Source organism: Micromys minutus (genome assembly GCF_963924665.1).
Source record: "Micromys minutus genome assembly, chromosome: 30".
NCBI lineage: Eukaryota > Metazoa > Chordata > Mammalia > Rodentia > Muridae > Micromys > Micromys minutus.
The window spans coordinates 19,650,341-19,670,051 of record NC_137965.1 but is presented as its reverse complement, the minus strand read 5'-3'; the positions used below and the strand labels follow the sequence as shown (position 1 = coordinate 19,670,051).

At 45.1% G+C, this 19,711-nt stretch overlaps 1 protein-coding gene across 1 annotated transcript; it reads right to left on the bottom strand.

Moving 5' to 3' along the window:
• Window positions 1-56: 56 nt before the first annotated feature.
• On the bottom strand, window positions 57-19,211 carry LOC308439894 (acetyl-CoA acetyltransferase, cytosolic-like; the record flags this gene model as incomplete). Its single annotated transcript, XM_080941833.1, has 9 exons — window positions 19,097-19,211; window positions 18,761-18,895; window positions 8,531-8,712; window positions 4,822-4,939; window positions 3,469-3,612; window positions 2,608-2,730; window positions 1,427-1,581; window positions 534-644; window positions 57-227 (listed from the first exon to the last, which is right to left on the bottom strand). The coding sequence occupies exons 1-9, from the start codon at window positions 19,149-19,151 to the stop codon at window positions 57-59; spliced, it is 1,194 nt and encodes a 397-aa protein (XP_080797959.1). The 5' UTR covers window positions 19,152-19,211.
• Between the last annotated feature and the right edge of the window lie 500 nt (window positions 19,212-19,711).

The window sequence follows — 19,711 nt, the reverse complement described above, 5'->3', positions numbered from 1 at the left end:
CCACCTTCTGGTTAATGTCTCTGATTTAACAAGAACTGTCCAAGGGTGGTGGCAGATCATCCTCTCTGAACACACATGGCGATCCCCATCCCACCCCCAATGCACAGGGCTGCAACACCACGTGTCCCACCCACTCTCTCCAGGGTGTGTAGCAAGGTCACTAGAATCCTGCAGCCAGATGCTCCCAGAGGATGGCCCAAGGCGATGGCTCCTCCATCGATGTTGACCTACAGGGAAGAAGAGCTTTAAGTCAGTCCTCTGTGGACACAGGCTAGTACCGGTTTTATCCCCTCCCCCTTGTTATGCTAGCAAACCATTCTTTCAAATTCCACTTTCACTGTAAAACTTGGGAATAAATAGTGCCTGTGTGACACCTGCTGTCTCCCTTGTTTCTAGAATGTTCCACTGACTGCAGTGAACTAAAACACTCAGTTCTTTACTGTAAAAAGCAACAAGTGGCCTGGCAAAATCAACCTTAAGCACAGTTTAATGTTGTGCAAGTTTATTGGCAAACACAACTTCATGTTGGTTACCTTCTCGGGGTTTAATCCAAGTTCTTTAGCTATTGCAACAGAGAGGGCTGCATAGGCTTCATTGATTTCAAACACGTCTACATCAGGTAGGGACCAGCCTGCCTTTGCCACCTATGGGAAAAGGAACGTAAACCATTAGTAATCGACAACTCTAAGATGTGTGGGACTGCTAAGCCTTGGTGGGCCCTGCCTGAACACGGGTTGAAGGAGGTGAGCCCACCTGTTCCCAGAAGAGTATTATGGACTCCAGTAACCACAGTGTAGAGCTGCCTTAGGTGCAGTGGCACACCTGTAACCTCACAATGTAAGGCTTAGATGGACCAACTACGCTTGAGGCCAGGTTGGACTACAGAGCAAGGCTCAGCCGCAAAAGCAAAAGGATGTATTCATCTAAGATGGTGCTTAAGACACAAAGTCCAAACTCTTGTTATGTGCAGGTAATACTTTTTTTTAATTTAAAGCTTAAACTGGCAAAGTGACTATGGATGAAGGACTTTACATGGCACCCGAGTTTAATCCTCAAAGCCCATATTCTAAGAGAGCCAGCCATGGAGCTGTATGCTTGGAATTTCTGTGCCGAGAAGCTTGGCAGGGGAGGTCAAGCTAAGAGGAAGGTGGCAGCAGGTGGAACCTAGTAGCAGAAAAAATGAAAGCACATCCTTACAAGGTTTATTAGAGAGCTTAGTACAGAGCATCACTGTACACAGAGAAAAGCCAAACTCAATAAGGTCAGCAGCGATGCATACCTGTAGCCCTATCAGATAAAGTACTGGCTGGAGGAGCAGGGATTTAAGGCCATCCTTTGGCTACACCTAGTTGGGAAGCAGTCTGAGCTTCCCCAAACTCAGTCACACATGTGTCCACTAACACACACATTGCTAAAGAGGACTCACGGCTTGTTTGATGGCTGGAATTGGTCCTACTCCCATAACAGAAGGCTCCACACCAGCTTGTGACCAGGACACTACTCTTGCTAAAGGTCTCAGCATCCGACTCTCAGCTTCTGTCTTCTTCATAAGAACCACAGCAGCAGCACCGTCGTTCATTCCTGTGAACAAGCGACCTGGTGTTGACAGTGCTCCTTACCTTCAGGTATGGCCCGGGGCCTCTCCTTTTCCACCTGACAGCTTTAAGCTACTAAAATCTTGGCAAAGAGTTCTGTTTGTGATTCATCAGACTTAGTGCACTTAGAAATGGTCAAGTCAAATGTGATGACTATACATTATGACAGTCCCGCAATAATTGTAGGGGCATATGGGGTAGAGGATGAAAGAAAACCAAAAAGCAAGCCTAGGCATTACTGTGATTACAGGTACTGGGGGTTCCTGGAATTGGAAAAATATAAAGGGGATGAACATTCAAAGGATTTGTTTTGTTTTCATACAGTGTCTCTGTGTTCCTGGATAGGCTACATTTCTCTAAGACCAGGATAACCTTGAAACCACGGAGATCCACCTGCCTTTGCCATTCAGAAGTACAGGTGGTGATGTTCTGTAGTGTTTTAGTTTGGAGGTGGTGTTTCAATTGTGGAGTGATGGGGAGCATCCTGACAGGTTTTCTCTGTATAGGAGCTCTGGCTGTCCTGGAACTCAATTTGTAAACCAGGTTGGCATCAAACTCAAAAGATCTACCTGCTTCTGCCTCCCAAGTGTTGGATTTAAGGTGTGCACAACCATGCTCAATTTACTTAATCTTGCTTTTTTCACTTGTGTGTCCAGTCTAGATATCAAGAAGACAAATCACTTCAGTACAGATTAACCAATATAGAAAGGACAAGTGTTCCCCTAAAACCCAGCTTTAAGAATCATTTTGTGGAGCTGGAGAGATGGCTCAGCGGTTAAGAGCACTGACTGTTCTTCCAGAGGTCCTGAGTTCAATTCCCAGCAACCACATGGTGGCTCACAACCATCTGTAATGAGATCCAGTGCCCTCTTCTGGTGTGTCTGAAAACAGCTACAGTGTACTTATATATAATAAATAAATCTTTTAAAAAAATCATTTTGTGGAGAAAGACATTTACTTGGTAGTCCTTACCAGAGTAGGTATTTCCCTCAGTGCCCTTCAGAACTCACACCTGTTGCATTAGCAGATGTGACCGTTCCTGTCCCATCAGTAAGAAAGTAAGGTTTCAGCTTGCCCATGGCTTCAAGGGTACTCCCATGACGAGGAAACTCATCGATTTTCACTTCAGTGAGACCTGCAGAGAGCAAAACCAGTTACTTGGAATAAGGGCAGAGAAGCCAGGGTTCTGGGACAGGGGACTTCTCAGAATCAGGAGTGACATTTGGAAGAAAGGTCTATTACCCACTTCCTCTCCAGTAGAAATCCCTAACTGCATGCTCTCCCATGAGCACTCTTGTGACACACTCACCCTTCCTAAGGACAGCTGTTTGTGTTGGACACAGGTTTGGGTTACAAGTGAGTGGTCAGAAGTGGTGCAATCCCCCCTGGATGAGCTGGGCATCAATGTCAGATCATGGCAAGTTCCATAACAAGATGCTTCCTCTGTAAGTCACATGGGAGTGCCTGGAAAGACTTTCTTTAAACTGCATAGGAGAGTCGTGTCTACTGTGAACCATAGACCTGAGGCTCCACGTCTCAGCCGTGGACACTTTAAGATGACAGTTCCCCGTGTGACCATACCCGGCTGTGTTGACAGTATTTTCCAGCCAGGTTGGCTGACACACACCTATATTCCCAGCACTCAGCAGGCAGAAGCAGGAGGATCAGGTGGAGCCCAGCCTGGTCCACACAGTGAGCACTTGGCCATCCAGGCTGCACGGCAGGACCATGTCTCAGAACACAACACACCACCACCTGCCTCCCACATTCAGATGTACAACACCCACACCTTTACAACCACAAATCCCTCCAGACATCCTCGCGGGCGTCATTCATGCCTACAAACAGTCATCCCTGGGGCCTCCACACTCACCCTTTCTGGACGACACCAGCACCGGCACAATCTCCTTGTCAAAGTGGCCAGCCTTCTGCGCATGCTCCGCCCTGTTCTGGGACAGAACTGCCACCTTGTCCTGGGCCTCTCTGCTCACTTGCCATTTTTTGGCTACGTTTTCAGCTGAGCAGAAGAAAAGGCAAAAACAGCATATTCATGAGCTGGACTTTGGTAGCTCAGGTGACTCACTTTTAAACAAAAAAAAATTAACTTTACACATCAGCAGGTCTTCTAGCAGGAGGAGAGGCCAGGCTCTGCAGGTAGCTATAGCTGCCCTGATAGGTCTGAGAACTAGAGCACTTCCTGAGAGGCATTGTCTTTCTCTCCCCTTTACATAGATGGAAGTTGTAAACTTCCTGAAATCAGTATCCGGGTTCACTCTTGATGAATTTGCCCCATTTACCTAACATTCTCTCCTAAGGACTTGAAGGAAAAGATGGAAATGCAGTTCCCTTTTACTCCTGAATTATAATTTCACTATATACTTCTCTTGGGAAAAAAATCATTTACCTAGATAAGGAGTTGTTTAAAAATGTAATAAAATCACGATTGGTGATATGTTTCTGCAGATAAAGATACTTGTTTCCATCCCTGGGGAATCTTGATTGCACATAGTAGGGGAACTGACTAGTGCAGGTTGACCTGTGACCTGTATACATGTACTGTGATACTTGCATACCTATGTACCCATGCACACACAAATCAGGAAAATTAACATCAACATGAATTTTTAGCTGATCTTCAAAGTTTACCTATTATACCATTAAATCCAAAAAGCAATTCATTTTCTTAAAAAAACAAAAAAGCCAGAAGCAGGGTGCATGCACATTTATTCCAGCACTTGGGAGGCAGAGGTAGGTGGGTCTCTGAGTCCTAGGCCAGCCTGGTCTACAGAGAGAGGTCCATGACAGCCAGGCCTACACAGAGACATTGCTCCTGTCTCCTCACACCTGAGTACAGTCAAGGCATGAATATATTGGTAGAGTGAGCAATAACCAGCTTTTCTCAGGCAGTGCTGACTTTCTCACATATGAAAGGCATATGTGCCAGGTTTACATGGTGTTTTATGAAGTTGGGACTAGCCAGAAATGTTCTGTGTAGACCAGGCTAGCCCAGAGCTCACATAAATGTATGTGCCTCTGTCACTCTTATTCTAGGATATGGGTGTATGTCACCAAAGCAGCTCAAGGCTCTATATTGAAGTTTACATCTTTCCATTTAAAACTAATCAGCAAATCTTAGGAATTATGATGTCATAAAAAATACCATTGCTTGCCAGGCCGAGTAGCACATACCTTAGAGCCCAGTACTTCAGAGGCGTATTGGCCTTACCTGTGATGCCCATGTGGTAGTTGTGAAACGCATCTGTTAGACCATCACAGAGGATGCTGTCAGCCAGTGGCACCTCACCCATCTTGACGCCTGTTCTCAGGTGAGTCAAGTGAGGAGCCTGGACACAGGAAGGAAGAACAGATTCAGGATGGTTCTCACTCGTCCTCTCAGGATCCCACACAGATTCAGGACGGTCTGGCTTGTACTTCCTCCCTCTTCATTACCCATCAAGCCCTTCTCCTCACTACCTGCTCTTTCTCGTCAGGACCTGACACCTCTTGGTATCAGCAGACACTCCCACCTGCCTTCTCTTAGCAATCTTTCCTCTATCGCTTGCTCATTTCCGTCTCTCGGGCAAACCTGCATCTTAATTGCTTATGATTCTATTATTTCCTCCGAGATGGACAAGTATGACAAGGAGGTGGCATAGAAACCTAACTCCTGAACTACTTCCAAAAGATGTCATGTGTGTATGCATGAATGAGATTATGTGTACCATGTGAGTGTGTGACAAAGGTGGCTAGAGGGTATGGGATTCTCTGGAGCTGGGTAATAGGCAGTTGGGGGACATAGCCATGGATGTTAGGACCTGAACTTGGTCCTCTGCAAGAAGAGTACAAGCTCCTCGGCACTGACTTGTGTTGGGTTGTTAGTTAGCTCTCTCTGAGCTCCAAATGGGTCACACTCACATACCAGCCAAAGAGCTATCTGGATTTTTGAATGAAAGATGCTCACGTGTGTGCGTGTGCACACACACACATACACACACACACACACACACACACACACACTATACACACCAATTAATTTTAATATGCTTTGGCTAGCTCAAAAGGCTGGGCAGTTCTAATCCTCTGCCTGGCTAGCATACATTGCCCTCCAGAACTCCTGGCTCAACACCTTCTAAATCTATGTCTTATCTTTGCTGCCCTGTTACCTTCTGGAAGCCTCTCATAGGGCTGCTTTCCCTTCCTGCCTACATTTTGGATGAATTTTCTTATGCAGCTCTAAATGTGTTCCGTCTCCCTCAGAGGCATGGTCATTCTCTCTTTCCTTCTCCTAGTTCTTAGCCCCAGCAAATCTCAAAAGTCCCACCCCAGTCTACCTGCCAAGCTAGGTAGACTGGCTCTTTATTGATCTATCAAAAACCAATCGGAAACAGGGATCTTCAGCATTGGGACATGCAGATTTTTGATTTCGGGGGCTGGAGTAGTTCAAAGCATTAGAACCAGTTACCAACAGACCTGTTGCTCCAACACATCAAATATCTATTTGGTAGGAGACATAATACCTTCAGCCTCCTCCTGAGCTCTGCAGTGCTGGAGCATAGGAGGAAGATGCTGGACCACTGCAGTGCCAGCCTGAAGGACAGCACTTGGTGAGAGAGATGATAGACAGGGATGGAAGCCTCCTGCAGAGGGGCTGCTCTCCATGATCCCCAGCTACACTGGCTTCTGAGACAGGGCTTGTATGTGATCCAGGCTGGCTGTGAGCTTCAGGACTCAGGCCTCTCAGCCTCAGCTCCTGAACAGCAGGGCCTGGCATGCTTCACCAGGGGTGTCATTTACATGCTCTCCCTACCCTCTAGGAGATCAGTGGAGTCTGGCCTGGGGACCGTCCTGAACAAAGGCCAGGACAAGAAGGCTAACTGGCAATGTGTGACTTGACTCTGCCTCCCAGTGGAAAAGCAAGTCCAAACCAACACAGCCTGATTCTTTTCCCCCTCGAGTCTGGGATCTGAAGTGAAGATCTGCACTGAGGAGGCATGTAGTGAGTTTTAGCTTCTTAAAAAACCCAGTTGGATTATGTGACTATTTTTTCTTTTAATTCCAGGTTTGGGATATAGGGCTGCTTCAGTTTGCCCACAGCTGTAAACAAGATTGTCTTGTACTCTAGGAGAGGTGTGCTGTTTGCCAGCTGCAGGTAGTTTAATTCTGTAGACTCTGGAAAGGGAATAAATGGCAGAACCCCAAGAGGTTGGGGGGGGGCACATGCTCACACCCACGTGCATGGTCTGAGGACGCTTCTGCTCCATGCTGCTGCTGCTGCTGTTGATTGCAATTGTTGCAGTTTGATGAGAAGATATTGGACATATACTGAAACTGAAATTGGACTTGCCCTAAGTAACTCAATGCCCCCAATCAGCAGGAAATAGTGAAGAAGTCTATGTCTCCTATTCCCTAGCCTTCTTTCTCTCCCACCTAGCGGTAGGGGTTTGGAAGGGATGGTGGTGGACAAAGGTTGGAAGGCAGATAGAGGTATAAGAATCCAAAAAAAAAAAAAAATAGCGAAACATTTATGCCAACAGAGGCTCCTTGTGCTTTGTGTATAGATCATGGTGTGGATTATTTGAATGGACAATTCTGGGCTCTGGCTCCAGGTCCAAATTAGAACATTTTGTAGAGATAAGCTGTACCTAGGAACAGGATGCTCCTGGGTCAGAGAATCTCACCTGACTTGTTTGAGTTCAGTTTCCCTAAAAGTGTCAGCCGTGGGGCAGTCTCTCTACAAGGTCCATGGAGTATGAACTAGGAATTCTAAACAAAATAGCTTATGTTCCACTGTCCCACTCAGAGAACATTTAGAGTCACTTACACACACACACACACACACACACACACACACACACTACAGGAGGGAGAGATGTAAGGAGGTAGTGCTGGTGAGAAGGGTCAGTATACAGGTACTTGCACCCACCCTGATGACCTGAGTTCAATCCCTATCTGGTAGGATGGAGAGAATCTTCTCCGGGAAGTCATTCTCTGATCTCCATAAGTGTGGGTGCACGTGCCCATCCCCCAGTAAAAGGGGTAATGAATGTTTTCCTTCATTTATCATTTATTACTGTTTTTTCTGTTTTGAGAGTAAAGGTGCATGCCACCACAATTTACCTGTATTTTTCTTAAGCAGTGGAGAATGACTGTAGTGCATGATGGGAAACAACTCTCCATGGGAAGTGATAAACTTGACAGCATCCCAAGTGAAAAACTTGGGGACCTCACCAGGATAATTGGTCAGGACCTTTATTGTACCATCTAATTTTTATTCTTGGATGATAAGTAGAAAGCTGAATTATAGATCTGGATGACTCAGGGCCTTAATGACCTTGGTGTCAACTTCCTAAGCCTGATACCCCTAAGAAGTTAGTTGCCTGTGGATTATCTTTTACTTTTCTTGTGTTCTCAAAATGAATGTGCTGTACTAAGTATGTTTATTAACTCTTTGGGCATGATAAAAAGGAGCTTTCTCAAATTAAGATTTTTTTTTAAGAAAGACAATTTTAAAAGTTTAGACATTTGGAAAATATCCAAAGATTTTAAAAGAATGTTTTGCTGGGCACAGTGGCACATGCCTGTAATCTCAGCACTCTGGAGACAGAGCAGGAGAGGAAAGCATTTAAGGCTAGCCTAGGCTACATAGCAAGTCTTAGGCTAGCCTTGGCAACATGGTAAGCAGAAATCACAACCAAATGATCTTGTGGGTTCGTTTCAGAAAGCACTGGATGCCTCTGGAACAAGAGCTTAGAGAAATGATATTGTCCTCCAGCTGCCTGGCTGGCGGGCTGTTCTTCACATGGGATTTCTCATCCAACACGGAGAGCAATGGGCATTCAGGCAGGGGTCAGGCTGAGTCATTTTCTGTCTGTCCCTCAGCAGGACACGCCCCCTAGGTGACCAGGATGGCGAGTGAGCAGCACCTTTGCACTTACCTTGCTCATATTCTCCATGCCTCCAGCAACCACAATGGTGGAGTCGCCCGTGGCTATGGACTGGGCTGCAAGGCACACGGCTTTCAGGCCCGAGCCGCAGATCATCTGGCAGCTCCATGCTGGAACCGAGTAGGGGATCCCAGCACCCACACTGGCTTGTCGAGTGGGATTCTGCCCACAGCCTGGAACAAGAAACACAGAAGCCTCAAAGTCTGTGGGTGGAGACCCCTTTGGGGGCTGTGTATCGGATATTTACGTTACAGTTCATAACAGTGGCAAAATATGGTGAATTTGACAGTTGCAGTGGCCACATGAGGAACTGTATCAAAGGGCTGCTGCCTTAGGAAGGTTAGGAGACTTTGAAAACAGCAGGGTTCAAGTGTTGGCTGTGTACCAGGAGACTCCTGTCACTTTGGCATGCCTGTAGACCACATAAGCTCCCACAGCAGCAGAGCCGCTGTCCTGTCTGCCTGTCACTTTAGTCCCTGGGACTGATGCCATGTTGTGCAACTGCCGGTAGTTTCCGGGAGAAGTTTCCTCCTCCATAAACAGTGTTCCAGACACCTTCACAGACAGCCTTAAGATCTTCATCTCTGTTGAGGCCCGCCCCCACTAGCAAAGCGGCAGCCATTTTGTGCCATGCCGGCCAGTCCCTGACACAGACAATAGCTTGACTCAGAGCGATGTCATGCTGACCACACACACTGTTCCGTTCCGTGTGTTCTTAGATTTGTTCATCTTTCAGCTCAGCCCAGCTGTGCCAACCCATCAATCCTTCAGTGTTCCTTTTTTATTTTATTTTATTCTTGCGTATCTGATGACGGTTTTGCTTCTTCTAGATAAGGCTGTTAGGTGTTTGGCCTGTTAGGTTCCTTCATTCAGTTTGCTCTTCTCCACTCTGAGGACATGTCTCATATACCACCCCTCCCTCCTATGCTCTGTCTCCCATCTCATCCCTGCCCTCTTCTCTTTTATGCTTCTTAATTATAACCTTCTGTAACTTTAACAGACGCTAACATCTGTGGACTGTGATGGTCTCAACTTTCCCCTCCTAGCTACTAGGTGCCCCCCCACACACACACCTCTTTCCAAAGTCAATTTAATGCTTAATCCTTATTCACTCAGCGTTTTCAAAGTCCATTTGAATACTTACGTCATCCCTTATCCTTACCCACCCTACTTCCCTCCCACTTTTAATCTTATTAATTGAATTCCAGTCCGTTCCAAGCTCTCCTCCCCCCCCCTGGTTGTTCTCCAGGTCATTGAAGTCAAAGGTGCCGCTGTTGTTAATTGGCTAGTATGATAATTACCTAATGATTCTGGGGAGCAGCTCTCCCAGGGATTAATACAAAGCTCATGCCAACCATGCCAACTTCTGGACTGAGAAGTTATTTTAGGACCTACACACTTAAACACTAGTATCTCCAAGTCCCCCTTGAACACTGCAAATAATTCAACTGAATGAATATAGCTGATTTATAGAAAGAAAAAAGAAAGAAACAAATAATGCCAGTTTTCTGAATCCCCAATACAGGAACATAAGAAAAATATTTAAAAAAAAAAAAAAAAAAACATAAACAGGACAACATAACTCTTCCAAAAGTTAACCCATTGCTGAGGTTTGGTCTGTTGCTGTGTATGGTGATGCTAAATCCTACACCAGGAGGTCTAAACCTACCACTGACTTCTCAAGGTTACAAGATTTTGTTATGTAAACCTTGTTCCTTGATTTAAAACTATTGGTTAAGTAAAATTGGCTACAGCCAATTACTGGAGGGATTAGAGGTAGGTAGGTTTGGAGTGATCTGGTTGAAGGAGGAGAGACTAGGAGGAAAAGGGGTTAGAATAAGAGAGGAGAAGAGAGGAGAGGAGAGGGGAGGAGAGGGGAGGAGAGGGGAGGAGAGGGGAGGAGAGGGGAGAGGAGAGGAGGAAGCCACCATGAGGGGAGATGGACCAGGAGCACATGGCCAGGAGAAACAGCAAGTGTCTGGGTACGTCACTGGAGAGGTAGCCAGGCAAGCTGTTAAAAGAGTAAATTGGGGTGAACCCCCAGTAATTGTCAAAGCCAAATAAAATAACCATCATCTGAGTCTCATTTGTAAACTAGTTGGGAATAAGCTTGAATTTGTTGTACTTCATAAAACAATGGTATCTAGTGAGAGTGAATTAAATGAAACTCTAGACAATCGAATATTACTACAATTATATTCAAGAATAAAACACATGGTTAAATGAAATCGGAAAGGAGATGGATGCTGTGAAACAGGAATTCAACAGAGCTAGAAATGGTTAAATTAAAAACAAACAAAATTTCTGTATAAAGTTTTAGCCAGAGAGTGTCAAAAAATAGGACAGAATATCTGAGCCTAAGGACCAAGTGGAGGAGCCATTATAATTCAACAAGAACAAAGATAAAGAACAACCCAAGATATGCATAAGGGACCGGAAAGACCAAGTTTATGGATTATAGGCAAAGAATAATAATCTTATTCCAACAGGGTAGAAAACATTTGCACGGAACCTAATAAAGTTTCCCAGAGTTAGGAAAAAGAGATGCTAATCAGGGACAGCAAACCAACCAGAAAGAACCAGATGTCACATTATGATTAAAACATTTACTATGAAGAATAAAGTCAATTGAAAGCATCAAGAGTGACACAGGAAGTCAGGCTCATCAGAATGACACATTACTCAACAGAAAGTTTAAAAGACAGGGGGCTTGGGAATGTATAAAACAAGTTCCAAAAGATAACATTCTGCCAACCCATCAATACGATACCTAGAAAACTGTTATGGTTGAAAGAAAAAAAAATTTCCATGATAAAAACAGACAGAAAGTACTTGAAAGAATACTTTAGACAGAAGAGAAAAACAAACTCACCAGTGGAGCCCCAGAAAAGAATAAACCAAGTTAGAATAGTACCAAGCAAAAAAGAAAGGAAGAAAGAAAGAAAGAAAGAAAGAAAGAAAGAAAGAAAGACACAAAAAATCAACAAAATGTCAGGAATCAAGGAACACGTTTCAAAAGTAACTCTGTATTAATCCCCCAATCAAAAGACTCAGACTAGCCAATTGGATCAAAAGGCAAGAACTGTTTTGGTATTTTTTTACTTCTTTGTCTGCCTCCAAGAAATGCACCTCACCAAAAAAGAAAGATAGTACCTTAGTGTGGAAGTTGAAGGTTTGGAACTTTAGATGTGTGTGTTTAATTTTTTCAGCTCAGTAAGCTAGAAAGGGCCCATGAGAGGAAGAGAGGAAGAGGTCCTAAGGGAGCAAGGGGCTATTAGACACATGCTTATAAATGTATAGGAATACTGGGAGTAACAGTTTAACAAGGGATAGGGTTGGGGTAGTGGGGGAGAAGCAGGAATGAACAAAACCCTTGTGCAGCCAGGCAGTGGTGGCATACACCTTTAATCCCAAAGCATGGAAGTCAGAGGCAGGCAGATCTCTGAGTTTGAGGTCAACTTGGTCTAGAGCAAGTTCCAGAACAGCCAGGGCTACACAGAGAAACCATGTCTCACAAAGCTAAAGGTAAACAAACACAAACAAACAAAAGATGTTTGAACAAAGATGTCCTACAGAAGTGGTACATGCTCCTCCAGGAGGCTTAAGTCAGTGCTGTAAACTTCATCAAAAGTTCATGGCTCAGGAAATCATAAGCACTAGTTGAGGAAACCTGAATTTTGTCCCTGCACTTATGTCAAGCAGCAGGAAACTGCCTGTAATTTCAGGTTCAGGGGATTTAAAACCCTTTTTTGGCCTTTACAGGCATCCTTACATACATGTGTACACATTTACATGCACATGCACACACATATGCATGTGTGGGTGCGCACACACACACATCAAATAAAAATGGGCAGAGACAGCTGGATCTCTGTGAGTTCTAGATCTACATGGTGAATTCCAGGACAGCCAAGGCTACACATTAAGATCCTGTCTTAACAAAGAAACAAATATCCAAAAAACAAAGAAAACCCATCTTAGGGTTTGATTTCTGCACAAACATCATGACCAAGAAACAAGTTGGGGAGGAAAGGATTATTCAGCTTATACTTCCACATTGCTGTTCATCACCAGAGGAAGTCAGGACTGGAACTCAAGCAGGTCAGGAAGCAGAAGCTGATGCAGAGGCCATGGAGGGATGTTACTTACTGGCTTGCTTCCCCTGGCTTGCTCAGTTGCTTTCTTATAGAACCCAGGACCACCAGCCCAGAGATGACATCACCCACAATGGGCTGGGCCCTTCTCCCTTGGTCACTGGAGATATGGTTCAGTGGTTAAGAGCACTGACTATTCTCCCAGAAGTCCTGAGTTCAGTTCCCAGCAACCACATGGTGGTTCACAACCATCTGTAATGGGATCTGATGCCTTCTTGTGTGTCTGAAGAGAGTGACAGTGTGCACATACATAAAATAAATAAGTCGTTAAAAAAAAAAAAGAAAATAGAAAATGCCTTACAGCTGGATCTCATGGAGGCATTCCCTCCACTGTTCTCTGTGATAACTCTAGCTTATGTCAAGTTGACACAAAACCAGCCAGTCCAGCCCCCTTCAAACCAAACCAAACCAAACCACTGCTTGTCGACTTGACACAGAAACATATCACTAGGGGTTGGGGATTTAGCTCAGTGGTAGAGCACTTGCCTAGCAAGCTCGAGGCCCTGGGTTCGGTCCTCAGCTCTGAAAAAAAAAGAAAAGAAAGAAAAAGAAACATATCACTTTTAAACCAGGACTTTTTACCCCTTGTCCCCAAAGTCTCACGTTACTATCACAATATAAAATACAATGCCACTTTAAGAGTTCAAAGTCGATAAAAGTTGTAGTGTGTTGAAAGTCTAAAGTCTTTTAACAGTCCAAAGCCACTTAGCAGTGTGTTCCAACCAGATAAAAATAAAAAGCAAATTTTACTCTTAAATATTCTTGCTGGATAAGGTGGTGCATGCCTTTAATCTCAGCAGTTGGAGAGCAGAGGCAGGAGAGTTTCTGTGAGTTCCAAGACTGTAAGGGCCATATAAAGAAAATCTGTGTTTTAAAAAAAAATTAAGTATTCTATCCCAAAAGAGAAGAACTTGGGCATTAACAAATAAAATAAAATAAATTTACACTTAAGCAAAACTCAAAATCCAGCAATACAAATTAAACCTGGGTAGTTCAGGCCAGACAGCCTTCTGGGACGCAAAGGCCTTGGGCTGTTCACTGCACACTGTTTCCTGCTTCTTTTAGGTCATTCCAAATCTGCAGCTCCCATTGGTCCCAGCATCTCCTAAATCCTGGACTCTCTATACCACCTGAGGCTTCACTTTCAGCCTCTCACAGACACAAGGTGTTAGGCCTCAGGTACTCTCCTTGACCCCTCAAAATTATATTTTTTTTTGTGCTTCAAAACCAGCACTAGATGACTCTCAGGTTGCTAAGTTTGGTTTGCAGCTCAAGATGTGACCTGGCACCACTTTGTTTAGCTTTGTGCCAACCCTACGGAGCCTTTCTTATTGTCCCAATGGACCACAGAAGGCTTGATCTCAGTGGAGCTCTTAACAAAGCTGATTCTTCAGACCCACCCTGAACAGCAAACAAATGTAAGTCAAAGAATCGCATGAAAAGCCCCAGGCCCAATTCATGGCAAAGCCCTCCTTCCCTTCTCTGAGATCTCAGAAATCAGGTACCTGCAGTCCACAGTTCCTACAGCATTACTCTTTTCCAAGCTTCCATTACAATGGCTCAGGAAGTGCTGTAAATAGCAAGACGTTTTCTAGCCTAAGGTCCCAAAGTCTCTCACATTTCTCCCACAAGACAACATGGTCAGCTTTTGCATAGATTCCTGATACCAACCTCTATGCCAGTCAACAAACTATCTGATGCTGTGATAACATGACCCAAAGAATGTAGGGGAGAAAAGGCTAATTTGCTTTATTTATTTGACTATAATAGTTAATTTTTAGTCCATCTCGGTCTTAGTTAGGGTTTCTATTGCTGTGATGAGACTCCATAATCCTTCCCCCAAAAAAATGGGGGAGAAAAGGGTTTATTCAGCTTACACTTCCACATTGCTGTTCATCACAAAAGGAAGTCAGGACAGGAACTCAAACAGGGCAGGAAGCTGGAGGTAGGAGCTGATGCAGAGGCCAGGAAGGAATGCTACTTACTTGCTTGCTTCCTCTGACTTGCTCAGCCTACTTTGTTGTAGAACTCAGGGATGATACCACCCACGATGGGCGGAGCCCTCTCCCACTGATCACCATTGAGAAAATGCCCTACAACTGGATCACAGGGAAACATTTCCTCAGCCGAGGCTCCTTTCTTGTGATGACTTCAGCATTCAACAAGTTGACACGCAAAACCAGCCAGTACAATCACTTTCAGGGAAACCAAGTCAGAAGCCCAATGGCCAACAAATGTACCCGTGCCACCTTCTTGTGGCTGTTCATGCCCAGCCAACTTCTATTCCCCTGAAGCAGTTCAGGGAACAGCTATGAGAGGTTCTGTCTCTGTTCAGGGTACTGTAGAGAGAATATCTTGTGTCTGTAAGGAGGTGGCAGCTGTCAGTAAATCTGATGGGCTATAGCTTGGGCAGGAAATAGGAGGTGAAACATCCAGGAGGCAGAAAGGATTCTGGGATAGTGCCAAGCACAAGAGATTCATCCAGGAAGATGTGATGAGACAGACCCATGGTACCTGAGCACAGGTAAACAGCTACGTGGCAGAATGTAGATTAGAATAAATGGGTTATTTTAAGTTATGATCAAGTCAGAGAAGAGCCTAACTATATGACCAAGGTATCTGTAAATATATTTTGAGTCTGAGTCTTATCTCTGGGAGCATGACAGGGGGAAGAACCAGACCTAACTTCTACAGGGTGGGCCTTCTCACCTTAAATGACAGTTGACAGGAGACCTCAGGACAAGCCACAGAGCAACCATGTAGAGAGTTCCACCACCTCCTCCTTCCCAGTTGATCTTAGGTTGTTCCAAGTAAAACTAACATGCACAGGTATTATTTAGTAAAGATCATATTAGGCAGGCCTTGAACTCAGAGATCTACTCCCAAGTGCTCTGATTAAAGTCATGTATCACCATGCCTTACTTAAAAAAAAAAAAAAATATATATATATATAGAGACACACACATATATATTATTTCATGTATGTGAGCACACTGTCACTGTCTTCAGATACACCAGAAGAGGGCATCAGATCCCATCACAAATGGTTGTGAGCCACCATGTGGTTGCTGGGAATTGAACTTAGGACCTCTAGAAGAGCAGTCAGTGCTCTTAACCACTGAGCCAACAATAGATATTTTTATACCCCACATCTTCAAGGGATTTGAGGGTCAGAAGTGAATGCTGAACATTTAGAAGAACATGAGCAACATGCCAGAGACCCGACATACACCATGCTTAGCTTCTGGAACAGTGCTGGGCACATAGTAGGACACATAGTAGGTACTCAGCAAACACTTCACTTCTTACATGATGAGTGAGGGAAAGGGCTTGTCTTAAGAAGTATGGCAGATCTGTGTTCTTGCTCCACTTCAGACTGTGACCTTGGTTTAAGTGACATCTTAGTTTCCTTGTTTCTTGATTAGCTGGAGATGGAAGAATCCACATAGCCTGGGGTTAAGGGAGGCAGCAATGAACACGGTCACCTTGTGTCATGACTATGTAAGCAGTTCTATAGGAGCCAATGAGATGTGGAAAAACAGAGACCCGTGGAATGTCCTCTGACGCATGGAAAAGTTTTGAGCCGCTGGTCTGGAAAGGGGGCAGGAGGGCTGTGGAGGACTACAGAGAGGCTGATGGTATCACAGTCAGACCTTGGAGGGCCATGAGAAAGTGTGTGTGGCTCAACCAAGACTTTAAGCACCCTGAGGACAACAGGACTCAGAAAAGACAAAGCCAGGTATGATGGTGAGTGTCCAGAATCCCAGCACTTGGGCAGTGGAGGCAGAAGCATCAAGAGCTTAAAAGTGTAAAGTCACCATCGCGGCTACACATTAACTTTGGATTCTAGGTCAACAACAAAATCAAATGCTGGAGTGACAACTCACTGGATGATGAAGAAGACACTTGCCACTGAACCTGTTGACCTGAGTTAAATTCCTGAGACCTGTATTGGGGGAGGGGAGCAGAGGGAAAGAACCAATTCCCACAGTTGTTCTTCAACCCCCATACATGCATTGTAGCATCCCTCAGAAATAAATAGGGCTGGGGAGCAACTAAGAGCACTGACTGTTCTTCCAGAGGTCCTGAGTTCAAATCCCAGCAACCACACGGTGGCTCACAACCATCTGTAATGGGTTCCAATGCCCTCTTCTGGTGTGTCTGAAGACAGTGACAGTGTGCTCACATATATAACAATAAATACATCTTTTTTTTTTTAAGAAGCTAACTCAATTCAGACACACTATTACCTCACTGTTTTCTTATTTCTTATTTATTATATATAAGTACATTGTAGCTGTCTTTATAGCTGTCTTGAGACACACCAGAAGAGGGCATCAGATCTCATTGCAGATGGTTGTGAGCCACCATGTGGTTGCTGGGATTTGAACTCAGGACCTCTGGAAGAGCAAACAGTGCTCTTAACCACTGAGCCATCTCTCTCCAGCCCAATACATCTTTAAAAATAAATAAATAAGTAAATTTAATTTAAAATTTCTAACAAGGCAAATATCAAAAACAAACTCCAAAACCGAAAACAACATGAGAAAGTACAGGTTAAATAAGCACTCACAGTCACAAAATCAGCAAAGACCCAAAACACAAAACTTCCTTTGTCTTCTAGTGCTGGGGGTTAAACTCAAGTTCTGTGCATGACGGAAAAGCTCACTACATTGTCACCGCCAGCCCCTCTCTCCCTCCTTCTGTTCTTTCCTTTCTTCTTTGACAAGAGGCAGGCTAGTAGCTCAGGCTTAATGCTCAATTCTCAGACGCCAGCGTGCTGGGGCTACAGCCATGTTCCTCCACCTAGGCAATATAGAACTTTCTGGATGCTGAAATGATGTCACTGCAGACCTCCTGTGTCAGGTAGAAGGCAAAGTGCAGATGGATAACAGGGTTAGGCCATGTTAAAGACCGCCCAACCCCTTTACATGGGACACACATGGTTTATTTCATGTACATAATCATAAATATCTTGTAGAACCTTCAGCCTACATATGGAAGGTCTATACTAAATGAAATTTCTGTACAAAACTGGGTTCCAGCTGATTATATGTATCATATATATATATAATGTCAATTATATCTATTCACCATATACTTAAAATTTAATATATATTTAAATATGTTGGGGGTTGTAAATTCTGAAATAAGAGACTTTCGAAATGTAGAATATTCAGAGGCTTGAAGAGATGGCTTAGTGGTTACAAGCACTGGCTACTCTTGGGGGTTTGATTCCCAGCACCCACACTGTAGCTCACAACCACAGCCATCTGTAACTCTAGTTCCAGAGAACCCAATGCCCTCTTCTAGCTTCTGCCAGCACCAGACAGACAAGTGTTACACAGACATATATGCAGGCAAAGCATCCATTTAAAAATACAGAACACTCAACAGGCGCACATACAAACGGTCTCTTGACAGACTGAGAGCAGAAGCTGGTACTGAATATTAACAGTTTTCTCTACAGCTGATTCAAATGTGTGCTGACTGAGCACGGGACAGGAGGTGAACTCATGACTCATGCACGCTAACCACACACTTCACCACTGAGCCACACACCCAGGCTCCAAACCAATTATCGATACTAGTGGTCAGTGGTCACTGTCCAGTCACTGACCAACAGGAATCAGAGGTAAGATGAAGCATTCTTAGACACCCCTGTCTTCCTCCAGAGAGTCCCCTAGGAGTGAGGAACAGCCTAGCTCACGACAAGTGGACAGGGGTAGCTGTTCTGCCTGCTGCAGCCTCACTTGCAGGCCGGGCACAGTGCCAGGCCCACACTTACTGACTGTGTGCCACTTTAGAGGTATGAGGAGAACAATGCATACTTTCCTGTGCATCAGGCCGGCCCTGCTTCTAACTATGCAAAGGCAGTACAGACCAGTGGTCTAAGATCACTCAGATCAAATGCTCATAAGGAAGCTGTAACTTCAGCTAGAGGAAGGGAGGACAGAAAGAATCCTGGCAGAGGGAACTCCAAAGCAGTGTAAGGTGGTTGGTGGTAATGTGTATGCAAATAGATGGTTTGTTTCTAACGACCCAGACCAGGGCTACTGAGGATTACCTGCCGTCAAAACGTGTCCAAATATGACCTCAGACACCTCTTCTGGAGCCACCTTGGCTCTCTGCAGGACTTCTTTGATGACAGTTGTCCCCAGGTCATGGACAGGCACGGTTGACAGGGCACCACTGAAGGAGCCTATAGTGGACCGGGGAAGAGGGAAGGCATCTTAACCAAGAGCACCCTGAGGACCACCGAGGAGGCAGTGGGGACTTTAAATCAGTGCTTTGTGGAGCCCAGTACCCGCCACCACAGGGTGACAGATGAGCCATCATGCATGCAAGTGGGCAGTTGGCCGGGTTCTCTGTGACCTGCAGGGTGCCCCCGGGACACACTGACCTATGGCAGTACGAGCCGCCGAGACGATGACCACGGGGTCGGAGCTGGTGTTCATCCTGCGGCTCCACTGGGGTCTGCACAACCCTGGCTGCAGTTGAAGTAAACTTTGCTGAGTCCGGGCTGAGCTGGAGACCTAACCTCTGACCGCCCCGCCTCTCCCCGCCCCTCCCTGCCCCGCCCCTCCCCGCCCTTCCTGACCCCTACTCTTTGGCTCAGGGAGAGCAAGGCAGTGAACAGGGTATGCACAGTTTAGGGGTCTCAGGGTGTGGCATAGAGATCCCGGGTGTTGTAGAGAGACCTGGAGGTTCTGCGTGTGTAGATTAGAAAGGGCAGGATCAGCGTGCACAAGGCCGAGGTGTTGGGAGGAGATTCCGACGCTTGCAACACATCCCTGGAATCTTTGTACCCCTTCTCTGTTTGTTTTTGTGTATTTTCGAAACAGTGAGGGTGACTAAAAGTCTACCTTGGATCGAGCCGGGACTGGAATGCCCTGGCTAGAATTCCCAAACATGCCAGGATCCAGAAAAAGCATGATACACTGTCTGGTCAGTTCACAGGGACTTTGAGATTCCTCCAAATGTGCTTGGGCACTGTAAACAGTAGTTAACTTGTATG